A 23,287-nucleotide genomic window follows, 5' to 3' on the forward strand; every position below is an offset into this window, starting at 1 on the left:
CCCATTCCTGGGATTCTCCAGGCAAGAACACTGGAGTGCGTTGCCATTTCCTTCCTCAATGTGTGAAAGTGAAAAGTGAAAGTGAAGTCGCTCAGTCGTGTCTGACTCTTCGAGACCCCAGGGACTGCAGCCTACCAGGCTCCTCCGTCCATGGGATTTTCCAGGCAAGATACTGGAGTGGGGTGCCATTGCCTTCTCCCCACCATAGTTTGGCCCCAGGTAAATAGTAGGGAGGGAACACAGCTCCACCCATCAACAGAAAATTTACTGAGCATGGACCCACCCATCAGAACAAGACCCAGTTTCCCCCTCAGTCAGCCTCTCCCATCAGGAAGCTCCATAAGCCTCTTATTCTTCTCCATCAGAGGGCACACAGACTGAAAACCACAATCACAGAAAACTAACCAATCTGATCATATGGACCACAGCCTTGTCTAACTCAATGAAACTATGAGCCATGCCTTGTAGAGCCAACCAAGACGGATGGGTCATGGTGGAGAGTTCTGACAAAACATGGTCCACTGGAAAAGGGAATGGCAAACCACTGCAGTATTCTTGCCTTGAGAACCCCATGAACAGTATGAAAAGGCAAAAATATAGGACACTGAAAGATGAACTCCCCAGGTCGGTAGGTGCCCAATATGTTACTGGATATCAGTGGAGAAATAACTCCAGAAAGAATGAAGAGACGGAGCCAAAGCAAAAACAGTACCCAGCTGTGGATGTGACTGGTGATGGAAGTAAGGTCTGATGCTGTCAAGAGCAATATTGCATAGGAACCTGGGAAGTTAGGTCCATAAATCAAGGCAAATTGGAAGTGGTCAAACAGGAGATGGCAAGAGTGAACATTGACATTTTAGGAATCAGCGAACTAAAATGGACTGGAATGGGTGAATTTAACTCAGATGGCCATTATAGCTACTACTGTAGGCAAGAATCCCTTAGAAGAGTTTACATGTTATTTATTCTATGGATATCAAGAAAATCAATGCCTGTAATAAGTATTTGACTTTCAACCAGATTTATATGCCTATGAAAGATACAATTTGAAGCAAAGTAACTTATTCCAACTAATAATAAAGTGCCCACCAAGAAGTGTATGATTAACAAGAATTCATGAAATAGAAACCAGATTGTGTGCGTGCATTCTCAGTCATGTCCAACTCTTTGCGACACCAAAGACTGTAGCCCATAGGCTCCTCTTTCAGGCCAGAACACTGGAGTGGGTTGCCATCTCCTACTCCAGAGAACTGACCCAAGGACTGGACTCACATCTCCTGTGTCTCCTGCATTGGCAAGCTAATTCTTTACCACTCCAAATATTAAATTAATAGTATAAAACAGAAAAATCTATATGTGCTCATTCTTCATGCATGTACCATTCACTACTGAGGTTGATTTGGATATGGACTTGGTAAGTTGAAAAGCTTGTGGGGAGCCTCCTTTGATTCTTTTCAATTCAAATATCTCTCAGGAAAATATATATATATATATATATATATATATATATATGGCCCATGTCATCCAGCAGTTAATTAGAGCAAAGTGGAGTTAAAACATATCCACAAATATAATGTGAGATTTAGTACTCCCTTTAAAATCTGTTATGAACACAAAGACATTTTATAACCAGAGAATTTGTCTTGGAAGAAATTAATCACATCACCTTACTTTAAAAGCCACGAGTTCTGAGGCAAGTAACTTGGATTTCCAACCACATTCTGTCAACATTTTGATGTAGAAAAATATCACTAAACTTATTTAGCCATACTTCTCATCCCTACCTGTAAAGAACTACTGTGACTATGTACAGTGTGTACATAATTACATGAAATAATGCAAGTTGGAAATTACTTTGCAAAACATTCAAACAATGTTAAGCAAATTGAAAGACAAATTATGAAAGTATAGTTTTGGCTCATTTGCATTCACTAAATTGTGCCAAGTCAAATTCTAATCCTCTCATTTTCTCTAACTTTCAAAATACTTCATCAATGAGAAAGTGTGCAGTTCAACAATGACTTTACATAAGCCAAATATTTTCTTTTCAAAAGAATCTCAAGACACAACAGAGAACAACTACTTCAATTGTTCATTTGATGTTTGACATAGTAATTTTCATAAAATATTCTCAATATTTAAAAATACTACAGATTACAGTATTTTATATCTGTATATGAGTTTTAGGGCAAAGAGTAAAATGATCAAGAAGTGTCTCATATCAAACATTTATTTATACAGCATTAATCACCAAATTTAAAATTACTTGAATTTTTCTCTGATATTAGAATATCATTAATTTGTATTTTCTCACCGCAATAACTAGGATTATTGGTTTTCAATAATCTATAACTAGCATTACTGATATTCACTAATGGGCCAATCAACCCAGTAAGACTTGGAGGTGAAAAGAATTCAAGAAAAAAATTATTCAGGGTCATATAATAAAAAACTAAAAGTACTAAATTTTTGAAAACATTCACCAATAAGAGTATTTTAAAAATTTTGTGTGATGATTATTCGACAACAAAGTTAACCTTAAAATCATGCAGGTTCAATGCCAGCATAAAGACTCACAATTTCTAAACTGGGGGAAAGTTTATCATTCTATATAAGTTCTTATGTTATTTGTCTAAAAATTCAACCTTATCAAAATTGCTCAATGCATTTCCATTTCAAGAAGGCAATTACCTACTCCTCCAAAAGCTATAAAAAGACAAAGGTAAGAACGGCCTCTGGACATGTTCTGTGGAACAAGGATGGGCACCATTAGTCATCAGAAACTTTGAGAGAATTTTAGAAGACACGGTCTGGGTAAGAATCAAGTTGAGGGCTTCCCTTTTGGCCCAGCGGTTACGAATCCCCCTTGCAGTGCAAGGGACACTAGTTTGATACCTGGTCCAGGAAGATCCCATGTGCTGCCAAGCAGCTAAGCTTGTGAGGCACATCTACTGAGCCTGAGTTTTGGCACCCATGCGCCACAACCACTGAAGTCCACATGCTCTAGAGCCTGTGGGCCACAACAGGATAAGCCACCACAGTGAGAAGCCTGCACTTGACAACGGGAGCCTAGTTGTCTACTCTCTGCAACTAGAGAAAGCCCAGGCAGCAATGAAGACTCAGCACAGCAAAAAAAAAAAAAAAATGAATCGAGCTGAGCAGGACATGGTTAGCCTGTGATCTGATAGAGACAAAGGGAAGGCTGGGCAGGGACCGAGTTCCCAGAGATGCCTGAGCTAAGGAGCATGTGGTCTCAGGACAGGGATGGTCTAGGGTCAGGTGAGAGAGGGCAGAAGAGACTTCCAAAATTGTGCCATCACTCTGCACGCAGAGTGGGACAACTGGGCTGCAAGTTTTACTACTCGCTTTAACATGCAAATATAGCTTATAAAGTACAGTAGTCCTGTGCCCAGTGAAGTTCTCAAGGAAGGACGATGGTGCTGAATGGAGAAGAGGTCCTTTGTCCTGCTGATCTGAAGCTCATGTCACAGACACTAAGTTCTCAGCCCTCATCACTGAGATGGTTCATGTTACATGTCAACTCTACTCGGCCACACTCCACCCAGATACGGGGTTGAATATGATTTCTGGGTGTGTCTGTGAGGGTGTTTCCAGATGAGGTGAGCATATTATTTGGTAAACTAATTAAAGCAGATGGCCCTCCCCAGTGTGGGTGGGTGGTATCCAATCCCTTGAGGACCTGAATGGAACAAAAATGTGGAGAAAGGGAGAATTCACTGTCCACCTGACTGCTTGAGCTGAGGCTTCAGTCTCCTCCTGCACTGAGGTCAGGACTTGACCACTAGCCCCTCTGGTTCTCAGGCCTTCTGGCCTGGACAGGGAGTAAACACTGCCTTCCAGGAAGTAATCACTCCTAGGCCTTCCTACTATAGACAGCAGGTCATGGAGCTTCTCAGCTTCTGTAGCTGCATAAGCCAATTCCTTATATATATATATATATATATATATATATATATATAGGTTCTGTTTCTCTAGAAAACCCTAATACAATTAAAACAAAGCCAAGTCTTCACAGAACTCACATTGAACAAATATATATATATACACACACATGCACACACATATGTTGTTGTTCAGTGGCTCAATCTTGTCCAACTCTTTTTGCCCCATGGACTGCAGCATGCCAGGCTTCCCTGTCCTTCACTATCTCCTGGATGGAATATATATATATATATATATATATATATATATATATATATATATTCCATAGTACTTATCTCCATACACACACACACACACACACACACACACATATATATAAAACTTCCATATATATATGTATATATCCATAGTACTTTCCATAAATATATATATGCAGAGAAATTAAACATGAAAAAAGGATATTGTGGTAGAGGAGGGTGTTTGGATTTTATATGGGGTGATTAGAGAGGGAATCCTTGATACAACAATATCTGAGCAAAGACCAGAAGAGAGTTCAGGGCTGACATATGAGAAGAGTTTCCAGGAGAGGCTGAAGCTGCGCCTGGACCCACACAGGTATCTGCTTAGTGTGTGACAGGGACAGGAAGAAGGTCTCCAGCAAAGGCGGTGGGCAAGTGTGAGATGACTGGAAAGGGTGCCTGTGTGTAGGTATAGATCAGGTTTCAGAGAGTTTAAGTACCACTCTGAGGGGCTTTGCTTTTACTTTTACTTTCATCATGAGATGAAAAGCCATCATTTTGAGAAGAGACATCACATAGTCTGCTCTACATCTTAAAATCACAGCTAAGATTGGGTTTGGAGAGTAGCATTTTGGGGGTAGAAAGAAGAGTTCAGTTAGCAAACGAATGCCGTTCAGCCTGGATGATGTTTCAGAGCAGGCTGGAAATAAGGAGATGGTGAGAAGAAGTTGCATTCCAGATATATTTTGAAGACAAAGCCAACAGGATTTCCTGATGGGTTGGATGTGAGACATGACAGAAAAGCAAACAAACAACAACAAAGGCAAAGACAAGTCAGGAGAATTCCTAGGTCTTTGGTTTGTGCTTCTTCAGGAATGGAGTTGCTGTTTCCTACAGTGAAGACTGTGGAGTAAGCTAGCTTGGGAGATAAAAATGGGAGTTGGGTGTTACATGTGTTAAGTTAAAGATGCTTATTGAGCATCTGCAGATGCACCTAACTGCCACACTGAGGCTTCTCCCCCAGAGTGCCTCCCCCCACACTGTTCACTAACACAGTTAGGATTCTGATCTGTCACAAATACTGGGAACCTCAGGCTTGCCTGCAAGGCTAGGAGACAAGTACGAGGAACAGAAGTATTCAGTTCAGTTCAGTTCAGTCGCTCAGTTGTGTCTGACTCTTTGCAACCTCATGGACCGCAGCACACCAGGCTTCCCTGCCCAACACCAACTCCCAGAGCTTACTCAAACTCATGCCTATTGAGTCGGTGATGCCATCCAACCATCTCATCTTCCATCATCCCCTTCTCCTCCTACCTTCTATCTTTCCCATCATCAGGATCTTTTCAAATGAGTCAGTTCTTCGCATTAGGTGGCCAAAGTCCTGGAACTTCAGCTTCAGCATCAGTCCTTCCAATGAATATTCAGGACTGATTTCCTTTAGGATGGACTGGTTGGATCTCCTTGCAGTCCAAGTGACTCTCAGGAGTCTTCTCCTACACCACAGTTCAAAAGCATCAATTATTTGGCACTCAGCTTTCTTTATAGTTCGACTCTCACATCCATACATGGCTACTGGAAAAACCATAGCTTTGACTAGACAGACCTTTGTTGGCAAAGTAATGTCTCTGCTTCTAAATATGCTGTCTAGGTTGGTCATAATTTTTCTTCCAAGGAGCAAGTGCCTTTTAATTTCATGGCTGCAGTCACCATCTGCAGTGATTTTGGAGCCCAAAGAATAAAGTCTGTCACTGTTTTCATTGTTTTCCCATCTATTTGCCGTGAAGTGATGGGACCAAATGCCATGATCTTAGTTTCCTAAATGTTGAGTTTTAGGTCAACTTTTTTACCCTCCTCTTTCACTTTCATCAAGAGGATCTTTAGTTCCTCTTCTCTCTCTGCCATAAGGATGGTGTCATCTGCATATCTGAGGTTATTGATATTTCTCCCAGCAGTCTTGATTCCAACTTGTGCTTCATCCAGCCCAGCATTTAGCATGCTGTACTCTACATAGAAGTTAAATAAGCAGGGTGACAATATACAGTCTTGACACACTCCTTTTCCAATGTGGAACCAGTCTGTTGTTCTATGTCCATTTCTAACTGTTGCTTCCTAACCTGCATACAGATTTCTCAAGAGGCAGGTAAGATGGAATGATATTCCCATCTCTTTAAGAATTTTCCACAGTTTGTTGTGATCCACACAGTCAAAGTATTGGAAGGAAGGACATCTAGATCCTGAATGGTGCTGAGGATTTACCAAAGGAAAGGGGCCTGAATGCTTGAGTCTGAGAGGTATAGAGAAGTGAGGGGAACCCAGGAATCTGCCCCAAATTCCCTGCATCAAGGCTTCTTCCCACAGCATCATGCTCATACATTCCCCAAAACTGACAGATGGGGCTATTAGAAAATGAAAACTTTCTTCTTTACCTAAAGCTAAAATTTAGAAAAGGGATCAAACTCAAATTTTAAGGATGAACCAAAAAGTGAAATTTTCATTTGAGAAAAATGGGAGTTTTGTGAGGAATTACAGCAAATGTTTCCATAAATAGCAATCATATTCTATACTGGATGAATTGGGGGGAAGCTGACATTAAAAAGAAAATGCATAATTCATATTATTAATGAGTTTTGAGAAAATATTTGTTTCATGGAAATAAGACAATCTAATATAGAAAAATTGCTTTTGGATAATTCAAAATTCACATGAAGGGATAATTATATAAAAAGAGCTTTGAGATTCTGAGAACTATTAGCAATGAAAAGTAGTGAAGATGATGTGAAAAAATATGAAGAGATGGATGCAGGAAATTTAATATACATATGATAGAAAATAGGGCAAATCAGACAGCTGAGAAACAATGACCAAGGAAGCAGTTAGTGTGCACAGCTAAAGAAAAACATAGGCAATAAGATCAGAAACCCACACAAGCAAATGGGCAACATCAGTAAGACAGAGACAACTGACCTTGTCTTTGTAACTTTTTCTTTTATATTGATTATAAACCAAGTTTTATGACATCATCAAAATTGTTTTCCATTTTAAAGAATAATTTTGAAGTAGAAATACAGTTGTGTTCATTATATAGCTTCTTAATTTATTTTACACAATCCCTGATTATCTTTACACTATGTCTTGCAATTCACCCTAATACCCCAAGTTTACCCTTTTTACCAAAAACTGAAAATAAAGCAAAGATTGAGAAAACAAGTGAGTCAGACATCAGGTAAAATAGAAGTTCCTCCTTGTACTTAATCCACAATAAAGGCAGGGAGATAGTATTTCATTCTTTAATTTTTCAAGAGAATAAAGAACTCAAATAAAAATAAGGAGAATATACCATTCTGGTAAACAGAAAGAAAAGACTGAGTTGGGTGACAATGTTGATATGTTTCCTGAAATAATTCAGGGATAGTGGTGATGCTGTGGTCCAGAAGGATGATGAATTAAAGACTGAGCTGGGCTGACAACAGCAAACGTGAAGGCTGCTGTGGTATAAACTGATATAAACTGCACATGAATTAGGCCTGTGATCTAGGGCTTGAAAAAGACATGCCGGGTAAACACTAGTTAGTTTCTAGGAAGGATTTGCTTCACCTAATGATACTAATATTTCAAAGACATAGAAAATGTCAGAGTTGGAGAGAAATTATTTGTTATCTCATTGAATTCATGTTTTTCTAACAAATAAGAATCAGATACCTAATGTGTGTCAAGCAGTGTCCACATCATTGAGTATTCAAAAGAGTATTTAATATTTCCTTGCCTACAAGAAACATAAATCAAAGTGGAATATATTATAGTTTAGATGTATGAAAAGTTCAGGACAAGCTAACTCTGCCTGAGATCTTTGTGGGGAGTGCTTTATGGGGCAAGATTATTTTAGTACAAAAAGAAACTAAGCAAAGATATACAAGTACAAAAGAGCAAGATACATTTAGAGAAATAAATAGTATTATTAATTGGCAACATAATGGATGAATCTTCTCTACAAAATCCAAAATAAATGGTTTATGTATCTAATAACAATTTAGGCATCTCTAATAATTTCAAATATTAAGAACTAAAGTATATAGATATAAGAAGATATAGTCTTACCATACAAATAAAGGAATTGTGTTGCTGCTGTTGTTCAGTCGCTTAGTTCTGTCTGACTCTTTGTGAACCCATGGACTGCAGCTCAGCAGACTCCTCTGTCCTCCACTATCTCCCAGGGTTTGCTCTAATTCATGTCCATTGAGATGGTGATGTTATCTAACCATATCATCCTCTGTTGTCCTCTCTGCCCCTGCCCTCAGTCTTCCCCTGCATTAGGGTCTTTTCCAGTGAGCCAGCTCTTCATATCAGGTAGAGCTTTAGCTTCAGTATTAGTCCTTCCAATGAATATTCATGGTTGGCTGCTTTAGAACTGACTGGCTTGATCTCCTTGCAATCCAAGGGACTCTCAAGAGTCTTCTCCATCACAATTTGAAAGCATCAATTTTCAGCACTCAGGCTTCTTTATGGTCCAGTCCTTACATACATTCATGACTATTGAAAAACATATTTGTTGATGTCTCTAATACACAGTCTTATTGTTGTTCGGTCACTCAGTCATGCCCAACTCTTTGCAACCCCATGAACTGCAGCACACCAGGCCTCCCAGTCCTTCACTGTCTCCTGGAATTTGCTCAAACTCATGTCCATTGAGTCAGTGATGCCATCCAACCATCTAGTCTTCTGTTGTTCCCTTCTCCTCCTGCCCTCAGTCTTTTCCATCATAGGGTCTTTTCACAACAATGAGTCTGTTCTTCGCATCAGGCAACCAAAGTATTGGAGCTTCAGCTTCAGCATCAATCCTTGCAATGAATATTCAGGGTTGATTTCCTTTAGGATTGACTGGTTTGATCTCCTTGCTCTCCAAGGGATTCTCAAGAGTCTTCTCTAGCATCACAGTTCAAAGGAATCAATTCTTTGGTGCTCAGCCTTTTATATTGCCCAACTCTCACATCTGTACATGACTACTGGAAAAACCATAGCTTTCACTAGACGGACCTTTGTCGGCAAAGTAATGTCTCTGCTTTTTAATAGGCAATCTAGTTTTGTCATAACTTTCCTTCCAAGAAGCCATAGTCTTTTAATTTTATGGCTACAGTCACCATCTGCAGTGATTTTGAAGCCCCCCAAAATAAAGTTTATCATGGTTTCCATTGTTTCCCAATTTATTTGCCATGAAGTGATGGGACTGGATGCCATGATCTTAGTTTTTTGAATGTTGATCTTTAAGCCAGCTTTTTCACTCTCCTCTTTCAAATTTATCAAGAGGCTCTTTAATTCCTCTTCACTTTCTGCTATTAGAGTGGTGCCATCTGCACATCTGAGGTTATTGACATTTCTCGTGGCAATCTTTATTTCAGCTGTATTTCATCCAGCCTGGCATTTTGCATGATGTAGTCTGCACATAAGTTAAATAAGCAGGGTAACAATATGCAGCCTTGTTGTTCTCCTTTGTCAATTTTGAACCAGTCTGTTGTTCCATGTCTGCATCTAACTGTTGCTTCTTGACCTGCATACAGGTTTCTCAGGAGGCAGGTAAGGTAGTCTAGTATTGCTGCCCCTTATGAATTTTCCACAGTTGTGATCCATACAGTCAAAGGCTTTAATCTATTTAAGAAATCAGAAGTTTTTCTGGAATTCCATTGATTTTTCCATGATCCAATGACTGTTGGTTATTTGATCTCTGGTTCCTCTGCCTTTTATAAACCCAGCTTGTATTTCTCAAAGTTCTCTGTTCATGTAATATTGAAGCCTAGCTTGAAGGATTTTGAGCATTACCTTGTTAGCCTGTGAAATGAGTGCAATTGTGCAGTAGTTGGAACATGCTTTGGCAGTGTCCTTCTCTGTAACTGGAGTGAAAAGTAACCCTATACCAGTCTTGTGGCCACTGCTGAGTTTTTCAAATTTGCTGACATATTAATAGCAGCACTTTAACAGTATCATTTTTAGGATTTTAAATAGCCTATCTGGAATTGTATCACCTCCACTAGCTTTGTTTGCCGTAATGCTTCCTAAGGCCCACTTGACTTCACATGCAAGGATATTTGGCTCTAGATGAATGATGACATTATTGTGATTATCCAGGTTACTAAGACCTTTTTGTTTGGTACAGTTTTTCTGTGTATTCTTGCCACTTTTTCTTAATCTCCTCTGCTTTGTAAGTCCTTACAGTTTCTGTCCTTTGTTGTGCCCATCCTTTCATGAAATATTCTTTTGATATTTCCAATTTCCTTAAAGAGATCTCTAGTCTTTCCCATTCTGTTGTTTTCCACTATTTTTTACATTGTTCATTTGAAGAAGGTCTCCTATATCTCCTTGTTATTCTTTGGAACTCTGCATTCAGTTGGGTATATCTTTCCCTTTCCCCCTTGCCTTTCACTTCTCTTCACCTCAGCTATTTGTAAGGCTTCCTTGGACAACCATTTTGCATTCTTTCTTTTCTTTTTCTTGGGGATAATTTTGTTCACTGCCTCCTGTACAATGTTATGTACAGAATGATCTCAGTTTGTTTCCAAGGAAAACCATTCAACATCACAGTAATCCAAGTCTATACCCCAACCATTAATGCTGAAGAAGCTGAAGTTGAACAGTTCTACGAAGACCTGCAAGACCTTCTAAAACTAACACACACACACACACATGTCCTTTTCATCAGGGGGAGGCCCATAGTTCTTCAGGCACTCTGTCTACAAGATCTAATCCCTTGAATCTATTTGTCACCTCTACTGTGTAATCATAAGGGATTTGATTTAGCTCATACCTGAATGGCCTGGTGGTTTTCCCTACTTTCTTCAATTGGAGCCTGAATTTTGCAATAAGGTGCTCATAATCTGAGTCACAGTAAACTCCACGCCTTGTTTTTGCTGACTCTGTAGAGCTTTTCCATCTTCAACTGCAAAGAACATAATCAATCTGATTTCATTTTTGGCCATCGTGATGTTCATGTATACAGTTGTCTCTTGTGTTGTTGGAAGAGGGTGTTTGCTATGATGAGCACATTCTCTTGGCAAGACTCTGTTAGCCTTTGCCTGTTTCATTTTGTACTCCAAATCCAAACTTGCTTGTTACTCCAAGTATCTCGTTACTTCCTACTTTTGCATTCCAGTCCCCCTGATGAAAAGGACATTTTCTGTGTGTGTGTGTGTGTGTGTGTGTGTGTGTGTGTGTGTGTTAGTTCTAGAAGGTCTTGCAGGTCTTCATAGAATTGTTCAACTTCAGTTTCTTCAACATTAGTGGTTGGAATATAGACTTGGATTGCTGTGATGTTGAATGGTTTTCCTTAGAAACAAACTGAGATCATTCTGTCATTTTTGAGGTTGCATCCAAATACTGCATTTCTGATTCTTTTGTTAATGATGAGGGTACTCCATTTGGGAAGCCCAAACTATACTATAAAGTAATTGTAATCAGTAGTAAAATTTTGGGGCTTCTCTGGTGTCTCAGATGGTAAAGAATTTACCTGCAATGTAGGAAACTCGGGTGTGATCCCTGTGTTGGAAAGATCTCCTAGAGAAGGGAATGCAATTTGAACCACATCTAGAAGTAAACAACAACAAACAAAACAAGGAAAACATTACAAATGCAAATAAAGAAGAAACTTTGGTGATTTTCTATTCCAACCCCCAACCTGAGTATTGACTTACTGCCCCCAAGTGCCCCATTTCCCTGAGATGATCAGATCTGGTGCGTGTACATAACTGCACACTCTACTCAGTTGCTGGCACACTTGGTCTTCTGTTAAAAAGCACAGACATTTTCAAATTCCCTAGACATAAATGAAGAGCTCAGTGGTGTAGTATTTTTCTCATGGAAAATAAGCCTTCTACTTTTACCACGTTCTTTGCTACAACAATATTTTACTAGTCAATAAAAATAATTGAGTTTTATGAGAACTAAATTTTTGGCAACACAAGTATTTGTCATTTTTCTCCTCCATTATGAAACAGTTCAAATGGAATTTTGGAAACAAAATATTTCCTATTGAAGTTGTTGTAAGAAGCATATCTATTGCATGTATATATACGTAGAAACAAAATAAATTACTCAAAAAATACATTTGTTAAATGATGTGGTAAAGAAATATATGAAAACAATGATTTCTTATTATCTAGGTGTGTCTGGAGAAGGAAATGGCAACCCACTCCAGTATTCTTGCCTGGAGAATCCCAGGGACGGTGGAGCCTGGTGGGCTGCCGTCTGTGGGGTCGCACAGAGTCGGACACGACTGAAGTGACTTAGCAGCAGCAGCAGCAACTTTAATTGTGACTACAAGATTTAGAACATATTAAAAAATTTAAGTGCATGCAAAGTTAACAAATTTAGAACATATTTTATAAACTTTTAAAGATATCTCCAAAACAGCTTTGATAAATAGAATATGTGCAAGTTTATATTACATGTTTATTTTGGGCAGACCTCTGTTAAGTATGGTGCTTGTACTGGTTTAAATAAAATGTTAACATGAAAAAAAGAAAATAATATATAGAACATGGGGATTAGTCATAGTTTATTAAACTTGTGGCTTTAAAACAAATAAGTACAGCTATTCTGGCACTGAAAAGTTTGAGTAGGAATGTTCATAGAATTATCAGATATTTTTTATCATGTACACTAAGAAGAAGCTTTTGAGAATCATATTTTCCTTAATGTGGTGTTCCATAAATGTTTTTATGCATCACAACAACGCATGCACCCTCACACTTTTAATTTGAATTTATGATCTAATAAGCTCACAGAAATATTTTATATGAATTAAACAAAAATAGTGCATTAGGCATGTATCTCCATCAAAATTGCATTTGTTGAGTCAATTAGTAGTTAATTCTAAAAAGACAAAATTATATAAAAATCTCATGTGAGAAAGCATGAACTAATAATGAAAAATAAGATGAAAAAATGAATTAATAAGTGAATAGACGAGTTTGAACATAGAACCATTAACAGTCAGTTTGAAAGGCATTTCTAGAGTCATTAACTGCTTCTTCTCCATGACTGGTGAAACTTTTCAAAAGTAACCATTTAAAATAAATAAAAATAAATTAAACAAGTACAAAAAAATAAAATAAAATAAAAATCAGAAATTACTAAAAAAAAAAAAAAAGTCCCTAGAAACTTTCCAAAGGGCATGTAACAAATGGAGAAAGATTTATTCAAATCCATCAAAACAGTGAAGGAGGGTCTGTGGCATCTGAGCTACAACCCACTCCCTTCCTTTTCCCCTCCAAGCTCAGGAAGATGGAAGTTCCACCTGAGGGGGTGCACTACCTCCAGCCCCTGCTCAAGGGTTACAGTGTCTGCCCTAGCAGGTAAGGCCACCAGCGCTCCTTATCCCCACTTCCAGCTCTGTGATGCAAAAGCCCTCCTCCAGGCAAAGGCTGTGGAGTGGTCAAAGGCTCCCTTCCCCCACCCATCTCCCAGTTGTAGGGTTAAAACTCTACTGCTGTGCAGGCCAAGGCTGTGGGACCCCAAACACCCTGATCTCAGCTACCTCATGAGGAAAAGTACATCAAGCCTCTCAGAAATTACTGACCTCTTCCAGTGCCACACTCAGGGAGCAGGAGTGTCTGTCCAAGAGAAGCAGGCTGCTGTCCCTAACCCTAGCTCCAGAGCAGTGACATGAAGTTCGAGTAGGAGAAGAGGCAAGTCTTACACAGGAAGAAGGAGCTCTGTATCTTCCTCTAAGAGAACGGATTTTATCTGGAATAGGGGTTGGGAACATTTAAGCAGAGCGGCACAGTCAGAAGCAATGCAGATTCTGGCGCTGAGCTGTCAGGAGGAGACTGACAGCTCCACGACAACAACAAGGGAGACGAGAGGCAGCAAGAAGCTGAGCAGAAAGAGCTGTGGAAACAGACAGGAGCCCAGAACTGGAGCAGGCTTGAAAGGCTGGCTCCAGTCTGAGCAGAATAGCTAAGACCTTAACTGGGAGACCAAGAAAAGAGAATGACGGTTAAAGACAGCCTGGTTAAAAACACCTGCATCTCTGATGGGAAGGTGAGACTGATGTGTACATGGTAAAGTTTTGCCCGTGAGTAGAAACATCAGAGGCTGCACACTGCAGGGGAAATAGGCTTCACTGAGATAATATAGCCAACTCATGAAACAAATAAAGAAGCAAGCAAGCAAAAATAAGCTCTGGGAGTGAGCACAGGGATCAGTATCCAGATCTGCTACAATATGCTATCTAAAATAGCCAGTATTCAACTATAAATCATGAGGTATCCAAAGAAACAGAAATATGATTAACCCTCTTCAGAGAAGGCCCAGATGTTGGACATACCTGACAAAGACAGGTAAAAAAACAAAACTGTTGTAAATATGTTCAAAGAGCTAAAGTGACCATGCTCAAAGAACAATAGAAGTTAGGAAAACAGCATCTCATCTAATAGAGAAGATAAAGATATACAATTTATTAAAGAAATAAAATGATTCAAAATGAAAAAAATCACTAGAGGGATTCAGAGAAATTCTTGAAAATAACAAGGGAAAATACACTCATCTTACACACACACACACACACACAAGCTTTTAGTAAGATTAACAGTTGACTCCTCAACAGAGACGGTGGAGGTCAGAGGCAGTAGGATGGTATACTTGAAGTGCTAAAAGAAGGAAGAAGAAACTGTTAACCAAGAATCCTACATTCAGCAAACTATTTCAAAAACGAAGGTGAAATATATTCCTAGGTAAACAAAACCTGACAGAATTCATTGCTAGGAAACTCACATTTAAGAAATACTAAAGGAAAGTCTTTAGGGTAGATAGAAACGTGAATTCACATAAAAAAAAACTCTGGTAAAGATAATTCTAGGGGTAATTATAAAAGTATAAATTCATATTTCTTCCTTGTTATCTTGAGTTATCTAAAAATAGTATAAAACAGTATTAATATACTAGCATTTTTAAGCCTATAACATAAAGAAATCAAATAGATTTGGCAATAACAGAACAAAGGAGGTGGATGGAAGCAACTATGAATTGGAGTTGGGAAATGAACACCAGATGGTATCCTAAATACCCAGGAAGAAATGAAGAGAATCAAAAAGAGTAAATAAGAACATTACATAACAGATCCTATAAATATACACTTGCTCTCATTTCCTTTATTGGCTTTATTAAAAGGCAAAACCATATAAAGTGTTAGTTACAACAATGTATTATTGGATTTGCAACATATATAGACATAAAATATATAAAGATAATAGTACAAAACAGGGAGAAAGGTGAATAAAGCTATGTAGAATTAACATATATGGGATCTCCTGGGCAGTCCAGTGGTTAAGACCTCACCTTTCAATGCAGAAGGTGTGGGTTTGACCCCTGGTGGGTTAGCTAAGATTCCACATGCCTTGGGGCCAGAAAATAAAAAAGCATAAAACAGAAACAATATTGTAAGGTGATATATCACATTGATTAATTTTTGTCTGTTGACACATTCTCAAATTCCAGGAATAAATCCCACTTGGTCATGGTATATAAACCTTTTAATGTACTGTTGTGGTTTGCTCGTATTTTGTTCAAGATTTCTATGTTAATATTCACAAAGGATATTTGTAATTTTTTTGTAGTGTCTTTGCCTGTCTTTGATATCAGTGTAAAAGTTTTCAAAATATATGCTGGATGCAAAAAAAAAAAAAAAAACTTAATAAATACTTTAAAAATGGTCCACATTAAAAATAATCTTGAAAAACATATCTTTCACTTGAATTAAGATAGTGTAAAGCTGAAGTAGATTCTGTCAAGATGGATGCATAGATAGATGCAGCAAACCATCACATTGAATACCTTCGATTTACACATTGCATGTCAATTATATTTCAATAATACTAGGAAAAAAAGTTATAAACTGGAAAATCTAGAGTCACTAAGAAAACAAATCATAAATATAGTTAAAAATCACCGAAATATTTAAAGCATGCCTAGAATATGCCCATTCAGTACAAAAGAAAGTAGTAAAGGAGAAACAGAGGAATCAAAAAACATAAAATGCAAAATGTAAACTAGGAGAAAAAATATGGTCATATCAGTAATAATGTTAAATATGAATGCATTAAAATCTAGTCAAAAGGCAGAGATTGTTAGAGTGAACTAAAAAAAAATCCAACACCTAAGTACATGTTGTTTATATGAGACACACTTTAGATTCAAAGATAAATGTATGACTAAATTTTAACAAATACAAAAGGATATGCCATGCAAACAGCAAACATTACAGAGCTGGAGTAACTATACTAATATCAGATAAAATAGGCTTTGTTTGCAACTAAAAATTTATTCCCCACTAGCAGCAGCAATGACAGGGAATCTGTCTACTACCGAAATCTGCTGGAGGCAGACCACAGGGAGGTATGGAAAGTTGGGTGGCAGATGACAAATAGTCTAGCTGTTAGTCAGTCTCTCTGTGGGTCTGTTTGCATGCTGCTGCAAGCTCACATCACTCAAAAAAGTATCCTGCACCTGCTGAAAAAAGAATGATCTTTTAAAATCTGGGCTTAAATATCTGTGTTAATTTTGGGCCTATGGCTGAGTAGAAAAACAGAAGCTGCATGTTTAAAAACACTGCGTTTTTAAAAAATAGCCTTTTCATTTGGTAATAAAGTCTCTAACTTTGTGTGCATCCTAGGGATAGATGGTCTAAGCAGATAGATATTAGATTCCAAGTTATCCTAAACTCAACAAAGCTCCTGTTCTGATTAGTTTATGTAGACTAATAAGTAGTTGTGTAATTGTAACATAAGAGACATAAAGAATCATTAAAGAAAGAAACTAAATGCCTAATACTTTGAATACAGTAGCTTAAAAAAACTCATTCTCAAGAAATCGCTAACTTAGAAACATTTTTATTTTGTAAGATACAAAATGAATTCTTGGAGATATCAAATTAGTTTGATAATTTTGGTCTAAAAACAGCTTTGTGAAAAGCACAATGGGATATAACATCACTTCTCATGCAACATGATGGCTAGAGTAAAAACAAAGCCAGCTAGTAACAAGTGTTGATGAGAATGTGGAGAATTGGAACCCATAAACACTGCTATACAGCTGCTTGGGAAAACGATCAGTTCCTCAAATTGTTAAACATAGGGCTATCATGTGATCCAGTAATTCCACTCCTAGGTAAATGAAAAACAGATCTGACAACTTAGGTTCACAAAATACCAGAGAGTTTGCCATGGGTTAGTCTGCCTTTGTGAAAGTTCTGACTTCCACAGCCCCTTTCCTGAAACTAGAAAGGTTTTCTCTGTACCCTAAGATGCATCTGTATTGGACATTTGTTTTGAAATTGTGATTTCTGGAAAGAGATTGTTTAAAGGCTTTAAAAATGTTTTGTGGAGTGGGGGCAAAAGCAGGACTATGAACTTCCTAATTATTAAATATTAGCAAGTATTTCCAGGATCAGTCAGTTCAGTCACTCAGTCATGTCCAACTCTTTGCGACCCCATGAATCGCAGCATGCCAGGCCTCCCTGTCCATCACCATCTCCCGGAGTCTACCCAAACTCATGTCCATCGAGTTGGTGATGCCATCCAGCCATCTCATCCTCTGTCGTCCCCTTCTCCTGATTTCAATCTTTCCCAGCATCAGGGTCTTTTCCAATGAGTCAACTCTTCCCATGAGGTGGCCAAAGTATTGGAGTTTCAGCTTCAACATCAGTCCTTCAGATGAACACCAGGACTGATCTCCTTTAAGATGGACTGGTTGGATCTCCTTGCAGTCCAAGAGACTCTCAAGAGTCTTCTCCAACACCACAGTTCAAAAGTATCAATTCTTCGGCGCTCAGCTTTCTTCACCGTCCAACTCTCACATCCATATATGACTACTGGAAAAACCATAGCCTTGACCAGATGGACCATTGTTGGCAAAGTAATGTCTCTGCTTTTTAATATGCTGTCTAGGTTGGTCGTAACTTTCCTTCCAAGGAGTAAGCGTCTTTTAATTTCATGGCTGCATTCACCATCTGCAGTGATTTTGGAGCCCAAAGGATAAAGTCTGACACTGTTTCCACTATTTCCCCATCTATTTCCCATGAAGTGATGGGACTAGATGCCCATAGATCATAAGGCTAAATTCAAGAGATTAAAATTTCATGGTCCTGAAGAACAGTGTAGCAAATTCCTAAAACAGATTTGGAATAAAAACTTTCTGAATTATCTAATAAAAGTCTTTACAACTTGATGTTTTACCCCTCTCTCTGGGACAAGCAGGCTTCCCTGGTGGCTCAGTGGTAAAGAATCCACCTGCCAATGCAGAAGGTTTCCTGGGTCGGGAAGATCCCCTGGAGAAGGAAATGGCAACCCATTCCAGTGTTCTTGCCTGGGAACTCCACGTACAGAGAGGAGCCTGGCAGGTTACAATCCGTGGGGTCGCAAAGAGCAAGACTCAACTTGGTGACTAAACAACAATAACAACTTGGACAAGCACAATACATTAAGAGGCACCTTAACAAATCTAATCAATTAAACTGCTTAGTGAATGTTCTCCTCTCAATGCACCCTGACATTTCCTTACTGATACGTTTACCTATATTTATAAGCTTCTCTACTTAGGCCCATACTATCTTTCTGGGCAGAATCTCTAAGGGAACACTCTTACAGAGAACACCATCACCAAAGCATCTGGTACAAAAAAATGAATAAATAGAGAGAGAAAGAGGGAACGTGAAAGTGGGTCCAGGAACACTCAAGTCATTTTTTTTCAAGAGTGAATGTGGAAAATTATGATTAGATTACTCATCATATCATGGACTAAATATGGATAATTATGAGAGTTCTTTTCATAAGAATAAATAATACAATCATGCAAATAATTTTTAAAAATAGATATGCTTCTGCTGAATCGCTTTTCTTTTATCTAACCCTAGTGAGAGAAAATATGAAACAAGTTTGGCATTTAAGAACAGAGTCTATGAGAGCAGTTTTTTATGATGTCAAGGGTCAATTATTCCACAGATAACATCTTAGGATGAGACCAATTCCAAAATCAGTTGGTGCTATCCCATTCCACCCAGCCGTTACATTTTATGAATTATTTTCTACAAAAACATACTTACTTTATCAGCATATCATTTAGCATAATTATATAAATAAACACCAATGAAAATGTATGAGGAGCCAATTTAAAAAATCATGACTTTGTAAACACTGCCCTTCATTAATTATTATCTTGAGTAAAAAAGAAGTTTTATTTCTTTTATACATGACATTTAAAAGGTAGATATGTTTAGCCTTAATATTTAAAAAAATAGCTAAGAAAATGGTCACATTCTGTTTTATGAATATTGCTTACATTTATTACAAAATGCTCAACTTATAATACATGACACTTCTTTTGTATGAGGATAAAGATTAAATAGAAAGGTAGCAATGTAGTTCATTTTTAGTTGCTTTCTTTGACAGTCAATCACCTTCACCAAAAAGGAAATACTGATGAAAATTTATGGAAAACCCTAAAGGAATTGAACTTAGAGGACTCAATTCAGTAGATTTAGTAAAAGCAAATTGTTAATTTACCAAAGGAGTTATCTAAATTCAATACTCTGCCATCAAACAGAGGATAAAACAAAGACAAAAACAATTTAAACAGGTTGTGGGAAAATACTCAGTACCCCTAGGTATTCAGACTTTGGAGAGGCCTTTTGATAAAGTAAAAACTGCCATTTTATCTCTGAAAGTGTGCACTTTAAAATAATATAAATAAATATTACAAAAATAATATAAATAATATAAAATAATATCTTATTATAAACTATTATGGGTCAATTGCAAAGTGACTATATATGACAAGCCATTTTCTTTTTAAGCAAGTATACAATCCCCCAAATTACTAGAGCTGATATAGACTAACAGTAGAATTTTAAAACAAAAAATTTCTAGGCTATAAAAAAAATAAGATCTTGAATATTTTTCACTGAACTCAATAAAGAAATATTTATATCTTAGCTAACCTTAGGTCTTCATAGCATATATAGTGTTATTTTAGTCACATTATTCATCAATTTAACAACCTATGTAGACTTCATTATCATTGCATTGATCAAGATGAAGATTGATTTTAGACAGGTTTTATTCATCCTATTAATCTTTACTTTCCTCTCATACCAACAGCCTCCTCCTCCTGCTACACACACGTTTGCAAATTATAATTTCTCCGTTAAAAATAAAAGATGCCAGAGGAATAGAGAAAGAAACAGCAAGCACTTTGCTTAATAATCAGCTATTTAACACAAAGACAAAATCTGGTTTCAGTTTCCTTGGACTAGAAAGCAATTCATTGAACAACCTCAATTGGCTACGAAGGATTTTAATGAAATTATGACCAAGTACTTAAACAAAAATGGTAGGTTTTAGATATGTACATTCTAACCAAAGTGAAGAAAATAATTGAAAGTTATCGTATTTCATAGGTCTTTTAATTATATTATTAGCCTGAGAACCACAAAATCCACCTGAATTCTTGTTACAGAGTCAGTAATCATAACAAGCACATATAAGACAGTCAATCTGGCCAGCTCTACCGAAGTGGCTAAAGTTTTATTACCAGTTCTGTATGACACCAGCTTTATTGATGTAGTTAACTTTTTTTCTTTAAAGGATTTAAAAATGATCTACACTTCAAATTCAGACTCATCCAAAGTAATAATATTCATGAAACCAAAAGTGTGATATTATAATTACATTTTTTCTAACGTGATACACTACTGGTGTCCTCCACTTTTTGAAAGTTCACTTCATTCCACTTTACTTTTATGAAAGACCTGTACTTGTACCTGTTTTGACTAAATGAAGGAAATCCAAAAAGGATTTTCACTTTTATGAAAAAAAGATGAGATGTGAAAACAGCATTCTGTGTTTGTTTTAGAGTGAGCCGTTATAGAGGCAGTGCTCAGCCAGAGCAAAGAGAGTGGGACCACCAAGCTCCTTTCCCAGACCCACCAGCATCTCAGCATCTGGCCACCATACTCTGACCTGTGTTTCTGGGCATCTGTGCTTTATCTGATTTATTTTGTGCATCTGTTAGCAAGATGTGTCCAGAGGTAATTGGTTGCTCCTTTTATATGCCATTTGGACTTGCAAAAGTTTTCATAGAAACACTCTACTTTCAGATAGCATGGTAAACCTATATTGCATTAAAATAACAACCCCTAAAATGATCACACATACCACCCATGTTACAAGCAAACACAGTGAAAATAATCAAACTGCATAATTTTCAACCTAATTTCTTTTTCATAGAAAAAAGTACTGATAACATACACTAGCAACAAACTTAAAAACCCAAATTAATGTTCAACTTAATGTCACACGGACTACCTATGCACTATAGTGTGTAATCTAAAATGTAAAACAGTTGAACAGGGTCAGCTGAGTTGATATATTGAACCTGAAATGCTCATTGCCTCAGTCGCCTTCTGGGAAATTAATGAGCTTTGGGGGAATTGTAATTTACACCAAACGGAAGTGTATGGTATGTATACAAAGGACAGGCTGATTGAAGATTTCACTTATCTCCTATCTTACCGAGTACAGCCTCAGTGGTTTCCAAAGTCGATAAAAATTAAAGGTGACCTTTTACTCCCTGAGGGAGTGATTTCGGTGAATGAGGGAAAAGAAAAGAGCAAACTGTGGTTCAATATGACAACTCGACTACTTGTGTTCTAGAGGAATATCATTTTATTCTGAGCTCTTGATCTTAATTTGATCCTTCCTCTCTCCTAAATCAATGCATTCCATTTCTTCTACCAGAAGGTTTCAAATCATCTGTCTATGCATCTAAAGAGTGTTGAGAAAGGTAGAGCTCATTAGGCATTATTGTTTCTAAAGGCAAATAGATCATCCTCAGCACTCAGGGAGCTAAGAGAACAAATGAGCTTCATAATGATTTAATTATATTAAAATATCACTATTTCCATGACTATTACCCAGTCTTTGCCTATTAATATAAAACTCTGTAATGCTCCTAGATGTTCATTTTATTTTTCCATGAGAACTGGGAATGAGCTCTTCCTAGCATTTAATTTCTTTTTGAAAGTGAAACATTCTCTTAATATAAAATTCACAACATTGTAATAATGAGTGATAGAAAAGAAATCATGGATTCTAACCACTTTGTCCTCCTTTGGGAAAGCATCCAAGGAAGCGGAGTGAAGGGAGAGAGAAAAGAAGAGAAGAATAAAAATAAGGCACATGTTAATAAGCAGATTTTAAGAAAACAGTCATATGTTACTTTAAAGTATAAACATACAGATACTTTGAAAAGTAAATGTTTATTCCTACCAAAAAATAGTCACTATTCAATCTTTCATTCCAAATGCACATATGCTCATCTTGCTATATGGTAGGTACGAAAGTTGGACACTAAAATTTCAGAATTTTTTAGAACTTGGATTCTTAAATCTACATTTAAAACATTCTTTAGAAAGAAAAAAATTTGCAACCATATTTGGCTTACCTATTATTGAAAAGATTATATTAAAATGCATAAACTTTGAATGAATAATTGTATCAAATTGTCCTTAAAATATTTATAGTTATGAATTGGAAAAATGTAAGAAAGGAAAGTGTTTGCAATAAATAAAAAGACAAAGGAAATATAAATTATCCCACAAGGTTGATTTGTTTGTAATATGCATTTCAACATTTACAATGTCACAGGAAAAACCAACTTTATACAATTTTTGTCTTTTGCCCAAGATTAAAAATTGTAAGTTGTGCTTTCTTTTAATTTTAATTTTTCCCAAGATTGAATGGGTATAGTAAAGACAAATGAGCTTCATTAGGCCTGGGTGTCTGTTTGAAAGCATAAGTACCCCTTAGTTCAATCTCCTTTAAACACATCTCCTATTTAAAACATGAGTTTGACTCTATGTTACTGGCTTGCTTCGAACCTATAATGTGAATTTAAAAGCATCCAACACTATGCACACTCAGTCAGAATTAACATTTAACTCCTTTGCACTGTACTGTTCAGGGCCAACACTTTTCAGGGTGTTGCATGAGTTGTTAGGTATTTTGAATATCATCACAGGTTTTATTTGTGAGACTTTATCCCAAAATTGTGTTTTGAAGAACTAAAGGGAAATTTAACAAATATACCCTGTGCACTTTTTTATGTGC

General features: G+C 37.2%; 1 protein-coding gene across 1 annotated transcript in view; it reads right to left on the reverse strand.

Annotated features, from left to right (window-relative positions):
* Positions 1–23,287, reverse strand: part of RIMS1 (regulating synaptic membrane exocytosis 1) — a 599,905-nt gene that overhangs the window by 322,687 nt on the left and 253,931 nt on the right. Inside the window, exon 5 of the mRNA XM_081526161.1 lies at positions 22,276–22,287. Coding sequence (XP_081382287.1) covers positions 22,276–22,287 — 12 coding nt within the window. The remainder of the gene's footprint in view (positions 1–22,275; positions 22,288–23,287) is intronic.

The sequence above is a fragment of the Giraffa tippelskirchi genome, chromosome 9, assembly GCF_054371585.1.
Source record: "Giraffa tippelskirchi isolate mGirTip1 chromosome 9, T2T-mGirTip1v1.2.pri, whole genome shotgun sequence".
NCBI lineage: Eukaryota > Metazoa > Chordata > Mammalia > Artiodactyla > Giraffidae > Giraffa > Giraffa tippelskirchi.